The sequence below is a fragment of the Erithacus rubecula genome, assembly GCF_903797595.1.
Source record: "Erithacus rubecula genome assembly, chromosome: 2".
Lineage (NCBI taxonomy): Eukaryota > Metazoa > Chordata > Aves > Passeriformes > Muscicapidae > Erithacus > Erithacus rubecula.
The window spans coordinates 56958355-56982217 of NC_136685.1; the positions used below are offsets into that span (position 1 = coordinate 56958355).

The window sequence follows — 23863 nt, forward strand, 5'->3', positions numbered from 1 at the left end:
CGCAAAACATTGAGTATTTCTCACTCTTTATGAAAACTGTACTTTTCTTATTGTCCTTTTTTTGTGTGTAAAATCAGAAAAGGTATGACAACATAAATCTTTCTAAGCTTTGATAAGTGTAGCCAGCTTTCTAAGTGCTGATATTGGTAAAACATAGGGGGACTGACAAGGTAACCAATGCCCCTCATAGTATCATCTTTCAGTGTCAAGTTCACCTGCAGAGAAATGCCCTCAGTTCATAACAACCCCAGTGCTGCTTCTTTCCACCACTGCATTACTTTCAGCCTGAGCTCTTGAGTGCACCTTTATTTTACATTGTGCTGAGACAACCCTTGTCTTTCAGCAACAAAGTACTCACATCAAATCTTTATAAGGATTTGGAATCATGGGAAGAGCTGAGGCACAGCAATGTTGTTGTTCCCTTATGTATTACCCCTCTACAGAGAATAATTGTGTGCCAGGGACAACTCTTAGGTTTCAACTGCCTTTAATTCAGAAAGAAGAAGTTTTGCTCAAACAGCAGGAGATATTTTCTCTCTACCCAGGAGAGTTATGAACAGTAACAATGACCAAATTCTGGAACCATGCCACCTTTTTCAATTAGCAGTACATTTCGGTAGGAGGATACTGTGCAGATTCCTATTTACTTAAATTCCAGTCTTAATAGACTTTCTGATTTAGGATTTCAGTTGCTTTCTCTTGATTACAATGAAGCTTAATGAAGCAAATAGGGAATATGTACTTTGAGCAAATGCAACAGCACATATTTGTAAAATTGGACTGACTTAACCCCATGTTCACTGTTCCCTACATATTACCGTTTTTCACAGTGCCCCTTCTGTAACACACTTTATTAACATTTTTCTTCAATCCTAAGTAATAAAAGATATCTGCATTGAAATAAAGAATGTCAATAAAATTATGTCTGTGCAAAATTTATAGACAGAGATTATGATCTAACATATAGATACAATTTGAGAAAAGTTGTCAAGGTTCCTACCAACCAGATATTAGGTTATATATTTAATGTGCAATAAATTAAGTGTTATAAATTATGCGCCACTGGAAAATTCTTCAGTGAAGAATATAGAGGGAGGAAGAGGAAAGGAAGTTAAGGAAACCTGTAGCTCTTATATTGTATGGCTCTGCAGCAAAAATCTCCCCTCTCATTAGCTCACCTCTGTCTAGGGATCGCTGTCCTGTTGCATCTGGCACAGCTAGACAGTGTGCATCTGCACTTAGGTAAGAGGTTTGGGATCCACCATTGGGGTCGGAGAGCTGGAGCTCCTGGCTTCCTGCTGAGTCTCCAGAGATCCCGTCTGGCGGCTCGTCAGAGTGGATCTGCACGCAGAACGTCAAAGGCTGATCGCCCTCCTCCGCGGCAGAGCTGGCAACCAGGTCAAGCCAGGACTGCCTCTCGGAATAAACCCCCTTGGATGTCAGGGAACACGATGATTCTTGGGAGTTGAAAGTGCTTTCAGGAGAGGAGAGGGAACAAGATGCTTCACTTGACAGAGTTGAGGTGAATGATGACTTCTGCTGATCCTGCTTTTCAGAAACAAAAGTGGGGGGGGGGGGGTGGAACAAAAAAGAAAAACTATTTACAAATTACTCCTGTAACTATGTTATACATGATGTATAGATATGCAGCCAAAATGCTAAATGACCAAAACTTGATGTAATGTGGTTATTTATTCATTCAAACAAGCCTGGGGCGTTGCAATCAATCTCCTTTCCTTCAGAAACCAAACCACCAGGAAGCTGCTTAAAGCAAAAGAAATATAAACTTGACAATGTCTAGAAATAAAGACCAAGGAAAACTATAATGTTGAATGCAGCTTTCCATGGTAGGTCTCACACTCACCTTCTTTCTTTAATTTGTCTTCACTTCATTGGCCTAATCAAGAGTGAAGAAGAAAACCTCCAAATTAGCCATTGAACATGAAGGACTCAAGACTTCCACCAATGCAATAACAGAGATAGGCAAAAGGGGTCTCAAGAACTGAAGGAGAGTAAAGAAGTATTCTTCCTAGCCCATTAAAGGGATAATTGTTCATCAGGGTAAGAAGGCTTAGAAGAAACTATCAGAAATCGTGATGAGATCATCATGATATGAAAGCCAGATTTCTTGCTACTGCAGAAATTTACTCCTGCATATCATCTCTTACTGGCCAATGGCAGCATTGGAATACCAGACTTGATGGACCACAATTTTGGCATGTTTCAGTCCTCAATATTTATGTAGAATAGATCTGTGTAAGGATTAAAACAGATGATAACTAGACTGAAAATATTGAAACTTACTGAGAAGGTGTTGCTAGGGAAACCTGGAAAAGCTGAAAACACAGTAAAGAGGCTAGCCTGGAATACCTATTTATAACCCAGTAAATCAGAAATAAATTTTATTCAAATAAACCAAACCAAGAATAACAATTTTTTAATTATTATTTTTAAAGTCCAATTCAGTGTTGTATACTCTTATGTGTACTACTTCCTTCTTGTATCAAAAACAGCAAATTCTTCCTGTGTTTCTAATACAGCTGTATCATGTAACAAGTAGTCAATTCAGAGGATGAGGAGGACATATATCAGAATGTGAGCACTATTTGTTCATAGCAACTTCTTCACTTTTGTAAATTTTCAAAATGATTCATAGAATTGTCAAGGTTGGAAGAGGCTCTCAAGATTATCCAGTCCAGCCAAGCACCCAACACTCTCACTGCAACCCCTAAACTACATCATCTAGTGCCAGATCCAGATGCCTCTTGAACACTTCCAGGGATTCTGACTTCACCACCTCCCTGGGTAACCTATTTCAATCCCTGACCAACCTAATGGTGAAAAAAACTTGTCCAATATCTAATCTCAGTCTGCCCTGTCCCAAATTAAGGCCACTTCCAGTCCTGTCACTGTAGGCATGGCCCCTACCTGTCTACAACCTCCTTTCAGGGAATTGCTGAATGCAGTGAGGTCTCCCCTAATCCTCCTCTTCCTGAGACTGAACATATCCAGCTCTCTCAGCTATTCATCATAAGACATGTTCTCTGGTCCTTTCATGATTCCTATAAGGCTGTGCCAAATATTGCAAGACCCAGACATTGATATTCCACCATGAAAAGTACAGCACTGTGTTTCAGGTGTGGTTTTGTTTCTAAAATAGAAACCTTCACATATGCATCCTCAAGCAAAGACAAGGAGATGCTGTAGTAAATTAGGAGAGCTAAAAATGCCCTTGGGAGCACAGGTGATGTGGAGCATTTCATCTAAGAGCTCCAATCACAGCAACAAATTGTTGAAGCGTTTATAAAGCCAAGCAGAACAATTGAACAGTAGCAGCTCTTGCCCACATGTAGTTGGTCTAATTTCAATATTTCAGAGCTTGAAAATGAAGATATTAGATCTCACCTCTATTTTTCTGGCATTGGCCCATACACACACACACAAAAATGTTATTGAAATGAAGACTGTGTTTCACTGAGGGGAATACATTTTTGTTTTCATTTCCATTGTGTGTTAATTTAAAAATATGAGTGAGAATAAATATGACTGCCAGAAGGTGTTTCTTTTTCTCTACATATGTGTTGTGTTTTGTTTTTTATTTGGCATGACAATTGTTTACCTGACATAAATTATATTAATAACTCCTTTGGAAGTTTTGTAATTATCCATACGATAATGAATTTCCATTTGGGGATGTTTAAATAAGCAGATCATAAGGATTTCACTGGAGATTAGTGAGTCTCTAGATATTTTTTAGAAAAAAAATATGACCATTAAACTCATCAACTGCTTTTATGGCTGCTGCAGCAATCTATTGTCTCAACATATCTGCTGATTTTTTAACTGTATATCCATTCACATGTGGACAAATTATTGCAGGCGGTCACTTTAACTTTTCTCCTACAGATGCTATAATTTACTTGTTTCTCTCTTGCCTTTTTCCTCCACAATACCCAAACCTATGCATGCAAATGGAACCTCATGATCACTCCTTTTTTCTTCTGCAAATTACAAATTGGTTTGAATCAGCAGAGAATAGAGCAGCAGGTACAAATTTTGTGCTAGAAGCACAAATTGTAACAGAGTCTACACCTATTAGTGGTAGGTTTCTATTATTTTCCAGACTCGTAGCTTATGGTTTAGAGTTGATGTCAAGAAGTTTGGAGGCTTTTCTGCTTAAAATAATAAAAAGAAGTTAACACCAGTCAATGCCTGTGGCATTCTAGACACTGAGCTGAGTTGACAGGATAAGTGTCACTTCCAATGGAAGTTGGGGAAAATTTAAGTAGGCCAAGTGCTGCACCCACAGAATATGAACCTAAATCTACCACATTTTTGAGATTTCACAGCTTGGTTCAAGTACTCTGCAATAAATAAACAAGGATAGAGCTGTGTTTAACCAGCTTTTCCTGAGACAACCACAGACTCCAAGCCTAGAATTCAGTTTTTAGTAGAAGCTTCACTTTCCAAATCCCTCCAGTGTTTTTTTGTTTCAGCACTATTTCAGAAGTGAAAGGGGTATTAAATACAGTATTTAAAAGAGGACTCTGACTTGCAGTCAAGCAGAGCTGTTCCTACTCACTATGCAAGCAAGCTGAGCACAGGGCAGACCCACAGCAAGTGGAGTTTATTCCAGTTCTGGGGTGAAAAGATGACACCTTTGCTCAGGAGACACTAACCTTTGTCCACAAGGGAAGGGATTTTAAGGGATAAGAAGGGAAATCAGCTGTCAAAGATAAAGGCAGAAGGGAAGCTACACTTTAAGGGAAAGCTTGAGAAAGTAGGATCCCTCAGCATCTGCACCACTGCCTGCCTCCCACATGTTCCCTGCCAAAACGTGGAGGCCAGCACTCAAGAGGAGCGTGTGGGAAGGAGACAAGCGGAGATTGCCTCTGCAGCAACACACCAGCAAGCAGCAGGAAACCAGAAAAACTGAAAACTGAAAAGAGCACCTGTTTAAAACTCATCATCTGGAAAAACACAGGCATTCACTCAGAGGTGAGCAGACGGAAAACACATCTACAGCTTCCTAAAGGCAAGTTACTGAAGAATAAAAAAAAATCAAGACCATTCATTAACAGATCCATGGCCCTGAAAAACTGTGGAGACATTTTGCCAAAGTTCTTCTCTTCTCTGATATTTATAGCCACTCAGCCACATTTAACTTCCAGTTAACACAGGCAATAAAGAATCACGCTCTACAGCAGTGAACGCCTCACACCCCCGAGTGCCAGGCAGATTGTTCCAGGGATAAACACCACATGTGTCAGGAGGGAAAGTGAAGAATGACTTATCTGATTGAAAATGAGGGGGGCAAGGGGGTGACATGTGCTCCCAGCTTTATGTCAGCTAATTAGGGACTGCCAGACAGGCAACCATGACATCTCCTTTTATTAATGTCTGTGATTGCACAAGCTTCTCTAGCTCATTTGTATATTTCAGATTTTTTGCTGCTTCACTGCTCCTGTACCCACCCCAGCTACTGGGGGTAGAGTGCCACAGAAGAACTTGTACCACAGCAGTGAGGCAGCAGACACTTCGCTTCCATGAGATGCCACGAGAATATTTAGTACTAAGTATGTTACTGCACACCTCTCAGTGTTAACTTTGAGTGAAGGGTAAGGCTTGAATAAAACCAAATCAGTCATTTCTAAACACAGAATTAAGTAAATTTGGCTTTCCATTTTAATGGAAAAAACTTTAAAAATGTGGTGACAAAAGAGTCTCACAAGGCTGCTCTATCATTTTCAAAGCATGAAATGAACAAGCCATTTACTCCAAAATTGCAGCCAAACCCCCAATGACTGTTGCTAGCTCCAGGAAAACTTATTGGCTACAGAGATTAAGGGGTTGCCTCTGCTGCTTGCAACAGCTCTCCCTGACTTCTACTACAAATGAAACTTTTTTTTAAAGGTTGCAAAGAGAGGGGGGAAACCCCCCCCCAAACCTACTAGCAAAGCTACTTGTCATAGCAAATTAACAACATTTCTTTCTTTATTAAAAAAAAAAATTAAATGGAAAAATATAAAAAAATTAAAATGCTTTTTAAAAAATCATTTAAATCACATGTAAGAGTAATGAGATCACTGGGAAAAATAATTATATAGAAACAAGATTAATAGGGCAAGAAGTAGATAGTAATTAGGAAAGCAAATTTGATTAGACTCATGAGGGTTCATAGAGCTTATTTTAATTTATGAAATGAAGTGAGACAGGAAGGAATATTCTGGGACAATATGCTACATAGATTTTGGAAGAATGCCTATTTTCTTTTTTCACAATCTATTTTTCAGAGGTAGAGGAAAAAGAACATATTTTTATCTCTGCGTGAAGAGGCCTCTTTCCCTTCACCTCTCTTCACTGCCACAAAAGCAGCTTCAAATTCAGTAGCCTTAAAAACAGCTCACTCAAACAAATAAATACCAAGCTGCTGGATGTGCTACCAAGGTCACAAAAAGAGAGAGGTTTCAGGACGGATTTTTTTTTTTTTTTAATGAGAGATTAGTCTGAAAAAAACCAGCGTATAGTGGTGTGTTAAAAGTCTTGCAAAGAAAAGACATGGTTTATGTATGAGGTAGAAGAACACCTCCCTTTCTGCAGGAAGATAAATAGGAAGGAGCTGATCTTAGGCAGTGCAAAGCTCCCTGTGGTGCAGGATGTGCCAGCTGTGTGCTCTGTGCATGTAGGTTTCACAGGAACACAGGGTGGACATTTCCAGACACAATTTTAGGCTGTTCCTAGAGGTCTTCCAACTCAGGAGAGTTCTGTTTCAACCTGCTAGCAGAAGAAATAAGGTAATAATTGAGCACTTACGGAAGGAGGAGGTGGTGTCTGGGCTGTGTAGGGTGGAGGTGGCGTGTCTGTTATTTCTGGATCCTCGTGTTCGCTTTCACTGTAGCATTCTGAGGCAGACATGGAAAATGAGCAGAAATAAAGAGTTAGACCAACATATTGCTCTTTTCAGCACTGTGGCAACCAAAGATCCCCAAGTAGGGTGTACTGGGTTTAGGACTGCATTTTAACAAGTCAGTGTCATCTAATCCACTGGTGGTAATGCTGGAGAGCTGTAAGTAGCAGAGGCAACTTCATCCCTATAACCAGTAAGTTTTCCTGGAGCTAGCAGCAGGCATTGTGGGTTTGGATGCAATTTTAGAGTAAATATGTTGTTCATATGCTTTGGAAACTATAGAGCAGCCTTGTGAGAGTCTTTTGTCACACATGATATGTCGTATAGACACACCATACAGCATGGCAGTACTTGTGAACAGGTAATACCAGAAGTAAACACAGTGCTCTAGGACTACCTTACTTGTCTCTCTTTTTTTTTCCTTTTTTTTTTTTTTTTTTTATTTTTTTAACAAAAAACAACTCATAGGAGCCTCAATGTTTCTTGAGATGTGGCAGAGGCAGTCATACTGTTATTTCTTCCAACTATCTGTGCAGCAGGTGAAAACATTTTCCACAAATTTAAGGTGGATTAAAGGAAGTGATAATCACTGATAAAATTAGACATGGATAAAGGGAATCAGAATGTTGCTGGTTCTTATGCCCAGGACCTGGCAATAGTAAACATTGGACAAGGTCATAGGATCATAGAATAATTTGGTTTGGGAGGGACATTAAAAGGTCATATAGTCCAGCATCTCTTCAATGAGGACAACTTGAGAGCCAAGGGTCACAGAACAGAGGCTGCCCCTGTGGTGTCCATGGGATCCAGCAGTGCCCTTTGCTGGCCTCATGCACTCAGCAGCCTGTGCTGTCCAAGAGCCTCTGCCCCAGAGAGCAGGGGTTGCTTAAGTACAGGTCTGATTCCTCATCAGAGCTGGACTTCAGGAGGGTCACACCACTAGAAAGCCGTGTGTTACCATGGTCTATGGACAGTCACCTGAGGTGATCTAAAATTTACTCATTTAATACTCTTCATGTCATTGTGGGTGAAAGGTGGGTGTTAATAAGCACAAAGTGAGGGGAATAAAGTTGCAAGAAAGAAAAATTTTGTGCATGAGAGAATTTTCTAGCATGTTAACAAAAAGAAACTTAAAGAAGTTCACTATTTTTTTCTCCCTGTACTATTTGCAGAACCATAGAGTTTTGATTGCATAGATGCTATCCTGTTTACTGGAAATACATGCTGGCACATCTAAGCATAAAGAACTGAAACTGACTGCAATAAGGCCTATACCAATTTCTAAGACTCTATTAGTTCCTTTTGAGTAACCCCTAAAAAACTTATTCTTTCTATAGCTCCCATTTTAGGCAAACAGAAGAACTGAAAAAGAATCAACAGCTGTTTCTGATACACTAAAAAGGCAATTTGTGGTGGGAGAGACTGTTGAAATGGACAAGAAAATATCTGAATACAGAAGAAATGTCATAAAAAGAGCCAGGACTTCTGAATAATTTTGGTGCGTGATGCAGAGAGGAAGAGCTGGTCAGCAGGAAGAGAAGTGACAGTGATTCAATGAAACAAAGCAGTGTTTCTGTAAGGACATGTCCAGCAGGCACCAGTAGGTGCTGCACCCACACTGAAGGCAGCTGCTGGATCACCTGTGAACAAAACTTGCATGAAAAGAGGAGGTTTTTGACACCAGAATCAGAAGTTTTTTTTCTGAAGGGGAAATGGGTGACTATATTTAAAATCTGAAGAAATATTGGCTATGTTATGCTATTGCAAAGCTGTTAGACAAACTGTCACACAGGTTATTGAAAAGATTATTTTATACCTTTTGGTATATACTTTTATTTTTAGATTAAGATTGGTGAAATGACTCATTTTTCATAATTCTTAATTCAACCAAAAAAACCTGTATCACATTTTTTGATGTTTTAAAAAATTGGCTTAATATATAAAATTTTGGGCATTCCTGTTTCCCATTGAATTCTTCTATTCATGAAAAGATGGGCAACATATTTGCACACTTCCTCCCTGAGTATAAGTATCTTGCAGTTCTTGTTACACAATCTGATATTCAATATAGCCCCTTATCCTATGGTGTTTTGATAAAGTTGGCTTCAAACAAGATACAGACTTCATAAGGAATTAGATGGTGTGAAAATGAACAGGTTTCTTGACAAGAAACAAATATGAACTGAGAACAAAGAAACTGATGAGACTTGCTGAATTCTCCAGGAATCAGTAGTGTCTGTGTTTGCCAAATCCAAAGCTGCTTTCAATGGTAGAGCATAATTGGAGCCAGATCAAATTAATCAATAATGTAATTATATGTCACAGCCTGGACATAAACCACAGTTTTGAATTTTGTGATAAAGCAGAAGGGATGCAGAGAGGAACACTTCATTGCTTAGATAAAACAGACTGCATCACCTAAGTGTTCATACTACTGCAAATACCAGTTTCTTCTTCATAATGACAGCTCCTTCACAACCTCAGCAGTTCTAAAAAGGGCACTGGGTACCAATACTCTAAAAATGGAGATTTAAAAGCCCAGATGATGACACATGTCTCATCACATCTGTGATGACACATATTCCTCAGGTTCCTGTACTTTTAGAGTCCATTCCTGGTTTGGTAACACAATATTACTCAGAGCACTTCTCATTCTAAACCAGCTCCTCTGCCCAGATTTGTGATTTGGATGCTGGTATCTTCCCACCAAAGAGTTATATTAGGTCAGTGTGCAAATTAAGACAATAAATAGTTTAGAACTTTTAAAGTTTCTCATTCCGTAGTGAACTTGGGCTTGGCTCTGTAGCAAATTATAGGCTCTGGAATAGCAGTACCACCCTCTCATCCCTCAACACTGCCGTGATTGAAACCCCTGGGACTGGAGGACACAGTAGAGAGAGGTCTGCAGAGCACAAGGTGCTCCCATGCAAGCTGCCATGCTGCAGCACAGCTCCTGAAGTGTAACTCAGCAGCTCAAAACCCAGAGCAGCACAGCTGCTCCTCTTCACACTCGGTAGGCTTAGCAAGCCGGCAGGCTGCCAGAGAGTAGTTACACACCTCTCACAAAATCACCTAGTGTCTCTCACTCACACAGTTTCTCACCATTTTTGCTTTTCCTGTGATTACTCTGTACCGTGACAATGTGGTTTCTCTGAGCTCAGACAGTAGACAAACCCAAGATGACAGTTTGAAAGAAAGAAAATAGCTGACAAAAATTTGGCCAAGCAAGAACTGTGAAGAATACCATTAGTTACACACTGAAACTAGTTAGGCACATACCTTCCTCATTCCTCCTGTTTGGTGCCTGAGGGTCTACAGCCATTCCCAGCTTACTCAGCCACCTGTGTTTGAAACAGAGGGAACAGAGTCAGGGACACTCGCATGCTATTCAGACTGAGTTTTGTTCCTTTCAGTTGTGTTCTACATCACCACATCTGTTTTTACTAGCCTGAAGACTAAATGTCAAAGTTTCTATTTCTTAGATCATCTGCTAGAAAGGCAGTAGTTATCTCTATATTAATATTCCCTGTAGTGAGCAGGAACATCTTTCCCTGACACTGGAAAAATGGCACTACTGATTACCCAGGAGTCGCATTTGTGTAAGCTAAAGAAAAAGTCTTTGTGCTGTAACACCATGTCAGTGAATTAGTCCAGCTGTTGAGGTGTCATCTTTCACCTGAGATGAAGAAAAAGGCATGGAAGCCATAGAAGATGGTGTCAGCTGCCCTGGCCAAAATTATTGCAGCAGTCTGTGCCACTTGAAACCAAACTTTTTGATCATAACATATCACATTTTTCAACTTGCTGTGTACTTTTGGTTTTAGTAAGTCTCACTTCCTGTGTTGTTTTAAGCTATTAACCAGGGTGTTTTTCACTTATCTTCCTGGGTGGCTGCATTTTTCCATGCTAGAAACATTCCCTAGTTATGCTTTTTGTATATTATGTTTGCCTGTAGGTCACTCAGAGTTATCCACATTTTAAGTAACTATCTGCTGAAAAAGTTCAAGTTTTTAAGATTAAAACTCAAGGCATATATAAAAAGTATGAAGAGCAGGAATTCATTATTGGGAAAAAAAATTGTTTGATTTTGGTTCTACTAAAGCAATGAGGAAATTGCTAGTAGGATCAGCATCAAAGTAACTGCACTTTTAGGCTGCAGTATAAGCAATAGAGCCACAAACAATTCAGAAAATTTCTCTAAGAATGGTCCATTGACTCTTTTCTGACAGCTAATCCAAACAGAATGATTTTTAAATGAAAATCCAACTTAACAAGGAAAAGACTTGCTAAAAAATTCTAGGACTTCATTAATGATGAGGGCAGAAAAGTCACCAAAAACTGTGTACAATTGGCCAGCTAAATGTATGCAGCTAGTCAGCACTCCTTTACTTTTCATGTGCGCATGACAATAGCAAATACATGATAAAGTAATTAAACAAATGACTGTGTTAATAAATCCACTGTTGATTTAATAGAGATATATGTACAGGTATATGCATATATCAATATATGCATGAAGAGTTACAAGAGGTCATGATCCATCAAGCATTTATGCACACCAGGAACTCGACACACACAAATGCTCCTGTGAGTTCAGTGGAACCATTCACATGTGTGTTTACAGGACTAGAGCCAAGAGAACAGATGTCTTTTAGTCTGCTTCGACATATGCGTGACTGTGCGTGTACTTTATGTATTAAATGCATGTATTTTATACCTTGCCAAGGAAAACATCATCGGTTGCAACAGTGGGGAGTTAGTACAGCATAGTGCAGGCTGTTATAACACCAGGCCACCTAGCTTCAAGCCAAAATGGAATTTACTCAAGAAGTGGAGTTTGAACAAAATTATTCTGGGGCCATAAGAGCTAAGACACCTGCCTAGATTTCAATCAATCACTCACTCACAGGAGACTAAATACTCATGAGAATTTCCAGCTGGGCTCCAAACTGGCTGTTAGCACTTACTAGTATCCTCCATTAGCTCCAATTTTCCTTCTTCATATGTTCTTCCATCTCTTCTCTCTTAACCAGGGTTGCCCTCTCTACTGAAATATTCCTGTCCCTCATTCTCAGTCACCGTCATCCTATCTGCCTCAGGAACTTGTGACTCCATCAGGAGCTCTGGTGGGAAATGCAGGAACACCAAAATGGATGGTTATCTCCCCAACAGAATGCTCCATGATACTCCAACTTGCAAAGGGCAACAGATTCTTTTCATCTATATTTACTTGTAGGCATCTGTAGATCACAGATTTATTAATACATATCTATGCACACACACTACTGAATATTGTACATTTCTGTATCTACAGATCTTTCAGAAGGTCACACACATTCTCTCAACTTCTCTCTTTTTCTATTGTGGTAAATGTGTAAGAGGTCTCCCATTTACAGAGGGAATGATAGTCATTGCCCTGTGAAAAATTACACAAAGACCGCTGGTACAGCCATGATTAAAATCCTGATCTGACTGTTGTAGGAGATCTCCTCCCATTTAAATCGTACTGCTCTGTATCCAGTATTTGGCCATTTAATGCAATAGCATAGAGAACAGACTGCGATCTGAAGTAAAAAGGGCAAAGATATGAGATATGTCTAAAGCATTCAAAACTAGATCAGTAGAAAATAGTATCGTTTTGATAGTCCAGTGGTTTCTAAAATGTCAGCCTTTACATCCATTTTTACTTCTTCCTTTGAGAACCAGTTGGTTGGTAATCCTCTGGACACTTCTAGAATAAAGATTTCTGACCTGTCATTAGGATCATTCAACTACAGCATAATTTGATGTTAATTTACATTAAAGAAATAGACCTTTATATCCCTCTAACCCTCCTTGTTAGCTGATATGATACTCTGAAATCAGAAACTGTTGCACTCTAGTCCTAGATCGCGTCTAGGACTTTTCCCTCTCTTTCCTTTCTCCCCTCACTTCTTCCCAGGAGCTGTACTTGCTATCAAACCTTAGCACCACTCTAACAGAAAGGGATTTATACCAGCAAATGCTGGGAAGATTAGTATCAAAACTGGGCTAATTATGTGATTCTGATTTCAGTTATAATTAGTGAACAAAGAGGAATAGTTTTCTTCCATTAGTGACCAGAAAAATTAGACTCAGTAATTCCTCAAATAACTTTGTCAACGACTGCTTGACAGTGAAAGAATGAACTTTCAAAGGGTGTTCTCATGCATGAGACAGGATGAAACATGACCAGTCGCTCCTACTTACGTGTTCATTTCCAGAACATTTTCTGCTGCAAAATAAAATGTCTTGATCTGTGGGTGGCTGATCTTAATAGCACTTTAAGAAAAGAAAAGAAAAAAAAAAAAAAAAGGAAAAAAAAAAAAGAAAAAAAAAGAGATATATGAAAAAATCTAGTTTCCATAAGAAAGACAAAATAAGAGATGAATGAATTATTTCAAATATTTATTTATTCCACTGTATTAATCCAGATTATCTTGTCCTTCCATACAGCTCTTTCTTTAAAACTCTAGTCTATTTTTAACTCATTTCCTAGGCCACACATTATTCAGAGAGTATAAACTACAGGAACTAAAAAGGAAGGAATAAAGAATAATTATTTCATTACATAATACTGTTGTGTTCCCATACCTCAAATACCATGTGCAGTTTTGCTTCCTCCAGCTCTGACATGTAAAGCAAACTTGGAAAATGTTGAAAGAAAGCACCAGTAGTGACCCAAGACATGGAATAGCTTCCGTGTGCTGTGGTCAGTCAGGCTAAGTCCCCAAAGCTGGGAAAACTGATGGCTGAGGGAAGGGACATGTGACACAGTAAAACCACAAGCAGCACACAGTGGGTGAACAGTGACTGACTCTTCTGACCTCTCCATCAGAAGAATGAAGGCTTTCTCTTGAGGGGCACAATTAAAACCATGCTGCACTTTGTAACTTCGAACAACAGCAACACCCCTCCAAACCTTTGAAGTGTGCTCAGAAGTGGCTGGAAGTCAGTGCTGCATATGGAGCTTGGAGAGAATATTTTCAAATGTGCACCCTGCTAAAGAAAGTATTTGTTCCCTGAACAACCAAAGGCTTCAAGCACAGCCCAAGCTCAGCTGCACCACAGCAGCCTAAAGAACAGTCCAGGCTTGGAGGGATGCAGCATTATTTGCACCACTGCTGACCTCCTCAACTGAGAAGGGACATCTGAGAACTACAGTCAACTCATAATAAGCAAATGAAAAAAAGGAGAAGAAAATAAAGCATTTGGCACACTCAACTGTTTTTTTTTTTTTTCTTTGTTTGTGGTTTTAGCAAAGCACATCTGGCAAAGATTTTTCAAAAATATTTTTGCAATAGGGTTTTCTTTCAGTAGCTCAATTAATATCTCATTATTTATACAACACAAAAGAACTCCCCACAGCTTCACTGTCAAAATCTACTGAGATTCATTCCTTGCAACGCTGTAAAAATCATACAAAACTGGGAACAAGAGATAAACTTACTGCTTTTTTTTGCATTCAGTTGCTCGATCCACACTGAAGTCTGGAAGTCTTATAAATCCTTCTGCTTTTTCAGCCTTTATAAAAAGAAAATAAATTAATATCACCGCATCAACCAACTAGTAAGCTAGTAGACTCCAATGCTGAATAATATTTAACATGCAAGTGCTTGTTTTTGACAGCTTTTTATACTGTGAAAATATATGCTGATCACCATGGGGACAGATTAATGCCTGATGAAATATTTCTATACCAGCTATATTTGTGCAAATCCAGGGTGCTGGAATGCCACCACTCCTGTTGGTGCAAGTGGCAGAGTGTAAGCATAGATTTTGTTGACTGATAAGGATGAACAAGGGTTCTATCATCTGTTCAGGTCTGGATGGCACCTACACTTTCAAAGGTGGGCTTGTGCCATGATACAGCATGTGTGTATCTTACACAGACATGCAACCGCAGCACATAAAAATGACCTATGTGTAGCTGGAAAATACAATTCAGGAGTGCTCCCAAGATGATTCTAAGTAGAAGCAAAGGAGGGTGTCCCCTGTATAATTGCAGCATGGACCATTTTTCAGGGTCACCTGTACACAAGCGAGGCAGAGGCAATGCAGGCTGCTCACCTCCCACGCAGCTCAGTTCTGTGGTTAAACACTGCAAACCTGCCTCAGAGGGCTTTGGTCACACAGCTATCTCTACCCCCAGACATTTGCAGGCACAGTACAAGAGGTAGCAAAATCCAGGCAGACATTTACATTTACAGTACAGTGTTTATATCCAGCCAGCCCTTTCTGCATGCAAGGAGGTTTGCTGAGCACTGACGTCTCTGTCTCAGTCAGCAGGACTCTGAGTCAGAGCGCTGCTCCAGCAAAACTGAACTGACAAGCTTCAAATCCCTCTTTGTGCTGCCTGAAACTGAAACATCTGAAGCAGAAACATACTCCTTACTACATCTATCTGCATACACCTGGTCATCTGCAATAAGATTAGGAGTCCTCCTAAGTTGAGCAATATATGATGTGGACAAAAGTCTGGAGGACATAATGTAGGGAAAAAATGTACTTTCCAAAACACTTCAGAGTGCTCATTTCTGAATTACATTTTTGCTGCTCCCAGCCATTGCTCATAGATTCTGTACATTAAAATTCTGAGTTAAAGCAGGTAAAAAACACACAGCAATTACAAAGGCAGAGCATAAATGAATACGACTGACAGTATCTCAAGTCTCATTATGCATGAATATGACGAGACTGTAAAAAGATGTTCATCAAGACAAGTCTTTGAGCTTTAATGCTTAGAAGTATGAATCTCCAAGAACTGAAATACGGATACAGAAGGGATACTTCAGTGGGTGGCTTCCCCTCACATCTGCATATCTGTTCTTTGGTGTAAAATAAATCATGGCCTAACCATCATTCCTGTCATTTACATGTATTAAACATTCATGTGAGTAGTTCATATTTTGCATCATCACAAGTAAACGCTTTTGCTGCTCCAAGACACATACACAGACACACAGCATATTTGGAAAAGGTTTTTCTTTTTTTTTTTTTTTTGTTTCCAGTACAGGAGAAAAAAAAAAATTTTTTTACATCTAGGCTGGAAAGTTGTCATTTTGTGGTATTTGCATGAAAAAGTGCTTATTTGCTACTGTGGACTTTTAACATTCTCTGATTGTATTTGTATCTGTAAAACTTGTTTAGTGATTAACTTGGTGAGCTTTTGTTTCCGTTCCACAGGTTGGAATTTCATGAGACTAGAGTCATTGAGGTAAAATAACAATAACTAAAACTAGCATTACCATCCCAGATCCATAGTATAGTAAGTATATAGGGATGAACAAATAAATACTGGTGAGTAGCACTGCTCTTGGGCTGCACTGTACTAAAGGTACAATATAAAGAGATTATATTAGCCAGCATTTCTGTTCCAAAAAGATTATCACTTACTGGATCTGGAACACTGAAATTCCTATTTACTTCCCAAGACCAGTCTGAGAATACCAGAGACCAATCTCAAAAAAGCTGTCCCTGGTACAACAATCACTATTGCACACATTGCTGGAGGAGAAATGCATATAATGTCAGTTTTTTCTCTGCAGTATGAATCAATACTTGCAGTTTAAGCAAAGTTATCCACAAGACCTTGGGTGAAGGAATATGCCCAGGTACCCATGCAGCCAATAAATCCATGGCCTGAGCTGGGTAAGCCATGGGTGGGTGAGTGGGTGACTCGGGTCTGGGACAGGTTTGACCTTTCTTCCATGTTTCAAATGCAGTTACAGCTCAGCCAGTTCCATCAGTGCAGTAACCATTGGTCCAGACTGCACCCTATAAACAGCTTAGAGTGCTGCAAAAGCACTCCTGAGGGGATTAAGTCAATGAAATTCCATTAGGTAACTCACTGTCTCTACTTCAATGTATAAAAGTATTTGAGTATCAATAGTTTAGATAGATACCTCTATCTAAATTAGGGAAGCACCCTCTAAATTACTAACTATAGGTCTGCAGTCTTTTATTTCAGTACTGTAATTTCAACACTTGCACAACAGAGAAACCCCCAACTTCTCATGCAATATTTGAGCTGTTCCAGTTGGGGAAAGATTATGTTCTCACATACACTTTCTCTCTCAATGCATTCAGATTTTAAACTAATTCCATCTGTGATTTCATATTGTTCATTTAAAGAAAAAAATTATGCTTCATTTTATGTATTATTTGCACACATCTAAAATGTGTCATCTGTGTAAGAGAAAAGAGGGGTTTGATGGGTATGTAGCTTCATAATTAACAGGGGGAAAAAAGGAAAAAAGGAAAAGAAGTCAGTTAAAGTCTTGAAGGTGTTATTTCAGTCAGGAAATAGAATTCCAAATAACATGTGGAAGTCATCTTTTCAGTCATTCTTGGGATAAAAATTACATTTTTAAACATTTAAAGCATACAGAAATCCTAAGTGCTTGCTTTCTTCCAAAATGTTATCTCTAATATGACTTTGGCATGCTATTATTTAATTCACACATTTCATTCAAGATTCCTTCAGATTTTGATGCAAAGCTGCAAAATAGCCCTAAAATCTCAGATACAAAGAACCTTGACCTGTTTTCTACTTAATCAGGATGTTTAAAAGACTAAGCTGTTATCTCTTGTGGGTTTTATGGAGGTTAGCCTAATATAAATCTGTGCTTTTGCTATTCCAAGTTGTAGAAAAATAATTTCATTAACAATAACAGTCTCTGAAAGTTCTTGTGGCAAAAAAGAAAGTAGCCATTTTTTCACAGAAAAAACTTTGCACTTAAAAAAAAAAAAAAGAAAAAAGAAATTACTTATGAAACACAATGCATTAATCCAATAATAAAGAAGTTAATGTCTTTTTGAGCTTGCCTCAATATGTTATCTAAATGTTGTGGCTTTAGGAGATTTAGTAAGTCATTTAAAGTAATGTTGCAGCAATTTTTTTTTTAAGTGTTAGAAAAATGAAATATCTTGTTATTGTGGAACAGCTCCAATCCGCAAACCAGAGAAGTCCTCATGGCTTCACCAGTGTTTCACTATTGCCCCAGAAAACCCTATGGATGTTGGAGAAGCAGTTCAGAATTTTAGACTTTTTTCTCTTTCAAGTACACCAATGAGGCATCCTATAGAACTGTGAGTAATTTGTGTAAGGCATTGGGCCATGGGTACCCAAGCCTCTCAGTACAATCAGGTGACATCAATGACTTTTTCTCATCCAAATAAGCAGCTCTTACAACTCAAAGGAAAAAGATTTTTCTTTTAAAAGTCTGTAATTATACAGCTTCCAGCAAAGCTGTTGGAGTGAGGACCAATTTAAATGCAGTGAATGAGGAAAAAAAAAAAAAAAAAAGTACAAAGATAAATAGTGACAGCAGATCACAGCCTGTAACTCTTTAATTTTATATTTATATTTCTTTTCAGCTGAATCCCCATGACAACCACCATTAACACATTCTGCAAAAAACTATTTCAACTCTATTTGGAAAACCAGTCAAGCTACCCTAAAGACCCACCAGACAGAGACATTTAGTCCTTTGTCCCATTCCAGCCAACACTACCCAACACAGTTGAAACCAGCACAAAGAGTCAGGAGCCTGGGATTACATGTGACAGTCCTCCCCCATCATCCCTCTTCCTATTTAGGAGTACTAATTCCCTCTGGGGTTTCAGTATGACAACTGAAACAGCTAAAGGGTCAAGCAGGATCACAAACTGTGCTATTTACACACTTGTCTTCAAGGCAGCTGCAAAATATTAAAAAAAATAAAATTAAATAAAATTAACACTAATAAAGAACAGTTGTCCAAGGAGTCTGGTATTTTTGAATGCATCCCAGAAAGTCTGATTGCCCAGATATATTTTCTGACATTTCCTGTGTTTTCATTGCAAAACCAACCCTTCTGTGCTTCCTCCTAGCCCAAACAGCTTCCCCTGCCCAGGCTGGGAGTGTTTCCATGCTGCAAAGATCAGTTTACTTGCCTCACGTTTTATAGAAAGAAGAAGGGTGTGTGGGGAGAGGTTCCAGGGCAGCCTACCCAAGCCTGCTGAACCACTGGGCCCTGACCTCAGCTAGGTCCTTGAACATTTATTCAGATTTGCCTGTGCTCTCTAGCTTTCTTTCAGTGAAGGAGAAGCTTGACTCTTGGGGTGTTTGATCTGTTATTGCTGATCTGTTTATTATATTTACTCTTTCGAGCTGTGGCATTCACAAAATATTTTACGCTGAATTCAAGGAAATATTAGCTGCAAATGTCACAACAAGCATACTATATCATGTACCCAAATCTGCCTCTCATGAGAGACCCAGAACCAGAGTGGCTTGAAGAGGAATTAAACCAGAGTGACAGAAACATCCTGAGTTTCAGAGGCACACGGAGACAAATCTGACCAAGATGAAGATATTCAGATGAGGATATCTACCCAAATCCAGGATAATGCATGTTCCCATACACATTCCACCCACTCTCTATTTTCTCCATCTCCATTAGAAAAAAGGTCCAGCACCCTGTTGCTATGCTACAGTTGCCAGTGACTGGTTTTCACACAGCCACAAACAAACCATGCTCATTTCTCACCAGAACCAAACTGGTCAAGCAGAGCAGCAGGCAACCAATGTGTCCCAGTCCCTCTGACATCAGCCCCACTCTTTCATCACCACCTTTGGCATCAGCCTCTGCCAAAGGGCTGGTCACAGGAAGGCTCAGGACATGAGCAGCAGGACTCCTGTTTCAGCAGAAATTTAGACTGTCATCTCGGACACCCCCCTGGGACCAAGGATTAGCTTTACTGAAGCCAGTGGAGGTGCAGGCAGTCCTAATGCCAGGCCAGAGACTGGTCAAGCAAGCAGGTGAATTTGTCACTGCTGTTTCTCCTTCATCAATCTGGAAGTGAGATATCTGAGTCTGATTGATCTCACATACAACTCTGAGCATGCATCTGGTCTCAACAATGTAAGAAAGCAGGCCTTAGCAAAGAACACCTCCTCTCCTTTCCAAACCCCACAGTTACTGACATTCTGCAAGCACTGATTGAACCTCTAGTTACATAGAGGCTGCACTTTAAGCTGCCCCAAGAAACCTTGAGTTTTTAACATAAAATAGTGTGTGAGAGTTGGCAGAACTTGAAAGCAAGTCAGCATTCTTAAGGCACAGCTGTGATAGGTGAGAACTCAGGGCTGACATGAGACAACAGAATTCTGAAGCCATATGAGCTCTTCAGAGGAAATGAAATAAAGTGGAATGAGGCTGACACTTATTCTTCAGCCTTGTTCATTTGGGGGCAGTCATGACAGTCAGGAAGTAAGCATGGACTCAAAGGATGAGTGCTGTCTAGGAGCAGTGGAGCCAGCATGACCATGGTTTCTCTGGATCTCAGGAGTGGAATTTAAAAAGGACAGAACAACTGAAGGAAGTGAAGGAATTTGCACCTCTTCCCCATCACTCTTCTCTTCCTAGAGGCAAACTTTTCCTAGTCTTGCTTTCTTTATTTCCTCCTGTCTTTATTACTCCTCAGGATTATTCCTTTCTGATATTTTCTGTCTCTAAAAAGACATGTCAGCCTGCCAGCTCACCTTTCTTAAAACTGCTAGGCCAGAAGTACAGCTGCAAGCACAGATTTATAAAAGCCAATATTAATAAGGTTTTGCAATGTATTAATGCTGCTTATTAGTATTACTGCCTCACCATGTCTTTCAAGCAGAGATATTGTAAGCATTAGGAAAAAAGTACCTTTTTAAAACCTTTTCCCCCAATTTTTCTACTTCTTTTCTTTCTATTATGCATGTATTTGACATGGTCTTGAAAGAAATCGGTATCAGACTACCACAACATCATAAAATCCAACAGCCCAGGACCAGCAGAGTTTCTTTGCTTTACTCCTAAAATAAATAGTTAATATCATCTTGAAGTACCAGTCAAAGTTTTTATTTGGATTAAGAAAAAGCAAACAAAAATATATCTCTATCTCACACACGCAAGCTAACAAAAACTCCACAAAAAGCCACTAACACTATACCCACAGCTGAAGGGATAATGTGAAATAGTCTAGATGAGTAAGGCTTTGTTTAGGGTATGAGGATTTTTTTAATGGCTTAAAATATTTTATTTTTTTTTTCCCTGAAGCCGTTAGCAAAATTTTTGATGAGGATTACTGCAGTGGAAATAAACAAGTGGAAATTATCCAGATTGCCTTTGATTTGGTTTTTGTTTTTTTTTTTTTAATGCTCTAAGAATTAATAAAGGTTCCTTTAATCTTTCATCCTTTGCTGTGCCTGCAACATGCTGATTTCCAGAGCAGTTACTTTGCATTTTGGGAACCTCATGTCCATCCACAATTCGACACTGAAGCTGCTGACATGCCCCAGTGCTCTTCATCCCCTAGTTCTTACCTCTCTCACTCCATCATTTGAATGTGATAAGAGCTTTTTAGAGGTGGCAGTTCTAGACAGCAAAGTGGAGGGAATAACTATATCTGAATCTTCCTAGTATGTACAAGAAGTCCTCTCTGCCCAATCAAACAAGCCCAGAGTAAAGCCAGCTGCCCTCTACCATTTGAATAGAAAAAGAAAAGAAAAAAAAATAAAAGAAAGGAGGCCAAAAAGTAAAAGAAAGAAGAAAAAAAAAAGGAAAAAAATTAAATAAGAAAAAATAGAATAAAAATAGAATAGAAAAAGAAATAGAATAAGGAAATAGAATAAGAAATTGAATAAAAAAAGAAAAATAATCCAATCAGACAAACAGAATAGTCTCAGTGTAGAAGGGGATGGAAAGAGAAACAGGAGAGACATTTCTGAAAATTAAATTGACAAGAAGTGAAGTCTTACTGTTTTGAGTCTTGACAACAAGTGCTTGCAAATTGCCTATACCCAGGAAAACATTTCTCAAATTCAAATGCCACCAGAGCATTTAAAGGACAGCTCTTTACGGGGCAATGCAGACTGCAAGTTAACATTTCACAAGTACCTGCTGAACTAGAAAACACTTAATTTTCTGCATATTTCAAATCCATATAGACACTTCCCAGATCACAGAAAGTGCCAGGGCTGATAAATACCCCCAGCTTTGCCCCTAAGCTGTGAGCCCAGGTCCCTTCTGCCAGTGCCAGCAGAGCTCTTGTCTGGCTGCACGCTGTACTCACCAGCTGACTGCTGTACCAATACAGCGACGACTCCTTCAGCACACACCAGAACTTTTTCCATTTGTTGCCAATGAAAGCTCCTTTCTCCTTCTTTTTGTAGAGCCATCCCTGGCAATCGGCTTGCCCCAGCTCTTTGCAGGATATCCTCCGTCGGCTCATTATAAAGAACCCTGTGCCATTAAAAATACAGTGTTGTGCTTGCTTAAAACTGCATTCCCAGGAAAGATGTTGCTGCCAATTAAGGATATCATCCTTACTTAGGAATCTCAGCAAGTCACTCAAGCATATCTTAAAATATACTTAGAAGTCATTCAGTTTTATAATGGCTGTGACAGTAACACACATTCATTTGAAAGGCTAGCTGATGTTTAGAAATAAAACAGTAAGGTATAGACAATGCAGATACTAATTAATGCTAAGATAACCATACATGAGTTTTTCTAAATTAAAAATACAGCCTTTGATTCTTTTAAGAGAAGCATGCATATATTTTCCCTCACACAGCTGCACTGAAAAGAATACATCTATTTAAGTCAGCTAGAGAAAACTATTATGCCAAGTACATAAAAACCACTAGTGTGCATATCTGTGCAGGCAGCTGATTCTACCTCACTGATTCCCAGCTTTGATTCAATTAACATACCACAAGGATTTAGTCCAAAGGAACAGCCCGTTGTCATTTTTCTCAGAATCGGTGTAAGAATCAGTGGAGTTAAAAAGCAGCTTTTCACCAGATGAGTAGCAGTACAAAATCCTCACCCTCCCAAGAATAAGACATACTAAGACAATAGCAAAAGAGGAATCCAGGAGAGAAAATAAAAAACAATCTCTCATTACCTTGACTTTTCTTTTTTGCCTTCTGACGCAAAGGAACCTGTAAGAAATGCAGGAAGGAAAGAAAAGAGGAAATTTCAGATTGTGTTGCAACATTTGTGTAGAAAGGGGAGGGGGAAGCTCGAGAAGGACGTGGTGGTGATGCTGGTGGTATATGCAGGATGGAAACACATAACCCACTCACTGCTGAAGGGACGCTAGCAGCTGAAGCAAAAAACGTGTTAATTAAAATTGATGTATATCTAGTTGAGCAAGAGCAAACACAACCCTATTACACATGTGTCTATCTACTACTGCTTCCTGTTTCACATTCACAGGCAGCTTCTACTTCGCTGTGTTTGCTTGAATTGTGTTCTGTGCTTTGAAGTTGAAAAATAGTAGTTAAAACTCCAGCATTTCAATGCTTCATTAGGCTCCACAAGGAGGATTTACACACATGGGCAGATAAAAAAACCATGCCAGATCACTGACAGTCATTTAGCTCATTCTAAGAAATCCTGAAAAAGGATAAAAATGGATCTTCACCTTTGCCTTTTTTTTTTTTTAATGCAGAACATTTTTCTTCCATATGAAATAGTTTCATAATATTTCTTAAGACAAAAAATCACACGAAATATATGGAAATTTTAGTCAATGCAAAAATAACACAATTTATTTATGCATTTGCAGTCTACATTAATCCTGCATAAACACATAGAAAATGAAACTAAAAGAGAAGACTATAGGAAAAAAAAGGAGGTAATTGAAAATGGAAGGTATGTTTTTTGGACTAAGTTCTCCCCAGACAGGCTGGTTGGCTGTGTGATTGCAAGCAAAGTACTTGACTTCTCTTTGCCTCAACCTTTCCTTCTCTAGAGTGGGAACTAAAGCATTCACTTTTTTCTATTTTTAGGGAGGGTTTGAAGGGATGACAAATGCTGGATAAAGTGACGTATGATTTAATATGCTGGCCACGAGGTTGCTATGCAAAGGCAGCAGGTACCTGATCCGCTGCAGAGCTACGCTGTGAAC

The 23863-nt window shown here is 39.1% G+C and overlaps 1 protein-coding gene across 6 annotated transcripts in view; it reads right to left on the minus strand.

Annotated features, from left to right (window-relative positions):
* The window catches only part of IPCEF1 (interaction protein for cytohesin exchange factors 1), an 84230-nt gene that overhangs the window by 16036 nt on the left and 44331 nt on the right, over positions 1 to 23863 (minus strand). For 4 of the 6 annotated variants that reach the window (XM_079331710.1, XM_079331713.1, XM_079331712.1 and 1 more), the window contains exons 3-9: positions 22856 to 22892; positions 22019 to 22188; positions 14376 to 14449; positions 13136 to 13207; positions 10187 to 10248; positions 6814 to 6902; positions 1179 to 1548 (exon numbers count right to left, since the gene is read on the minus strand). In XM_079331710.1, coding sequence (XP_079187836.1) covers positions 1179 to 1548; positions 6814 to 6902; positions 10187 to 10248; positions 13136 to 13207; positions 14376 to 14449; positions 22019 to 22188; positions 22856 to 22892 — 874 coding nt within the window. The other 2 variants (XM_079331714.1, XM_079331715.1) reach the window with 2 other exon arrangements.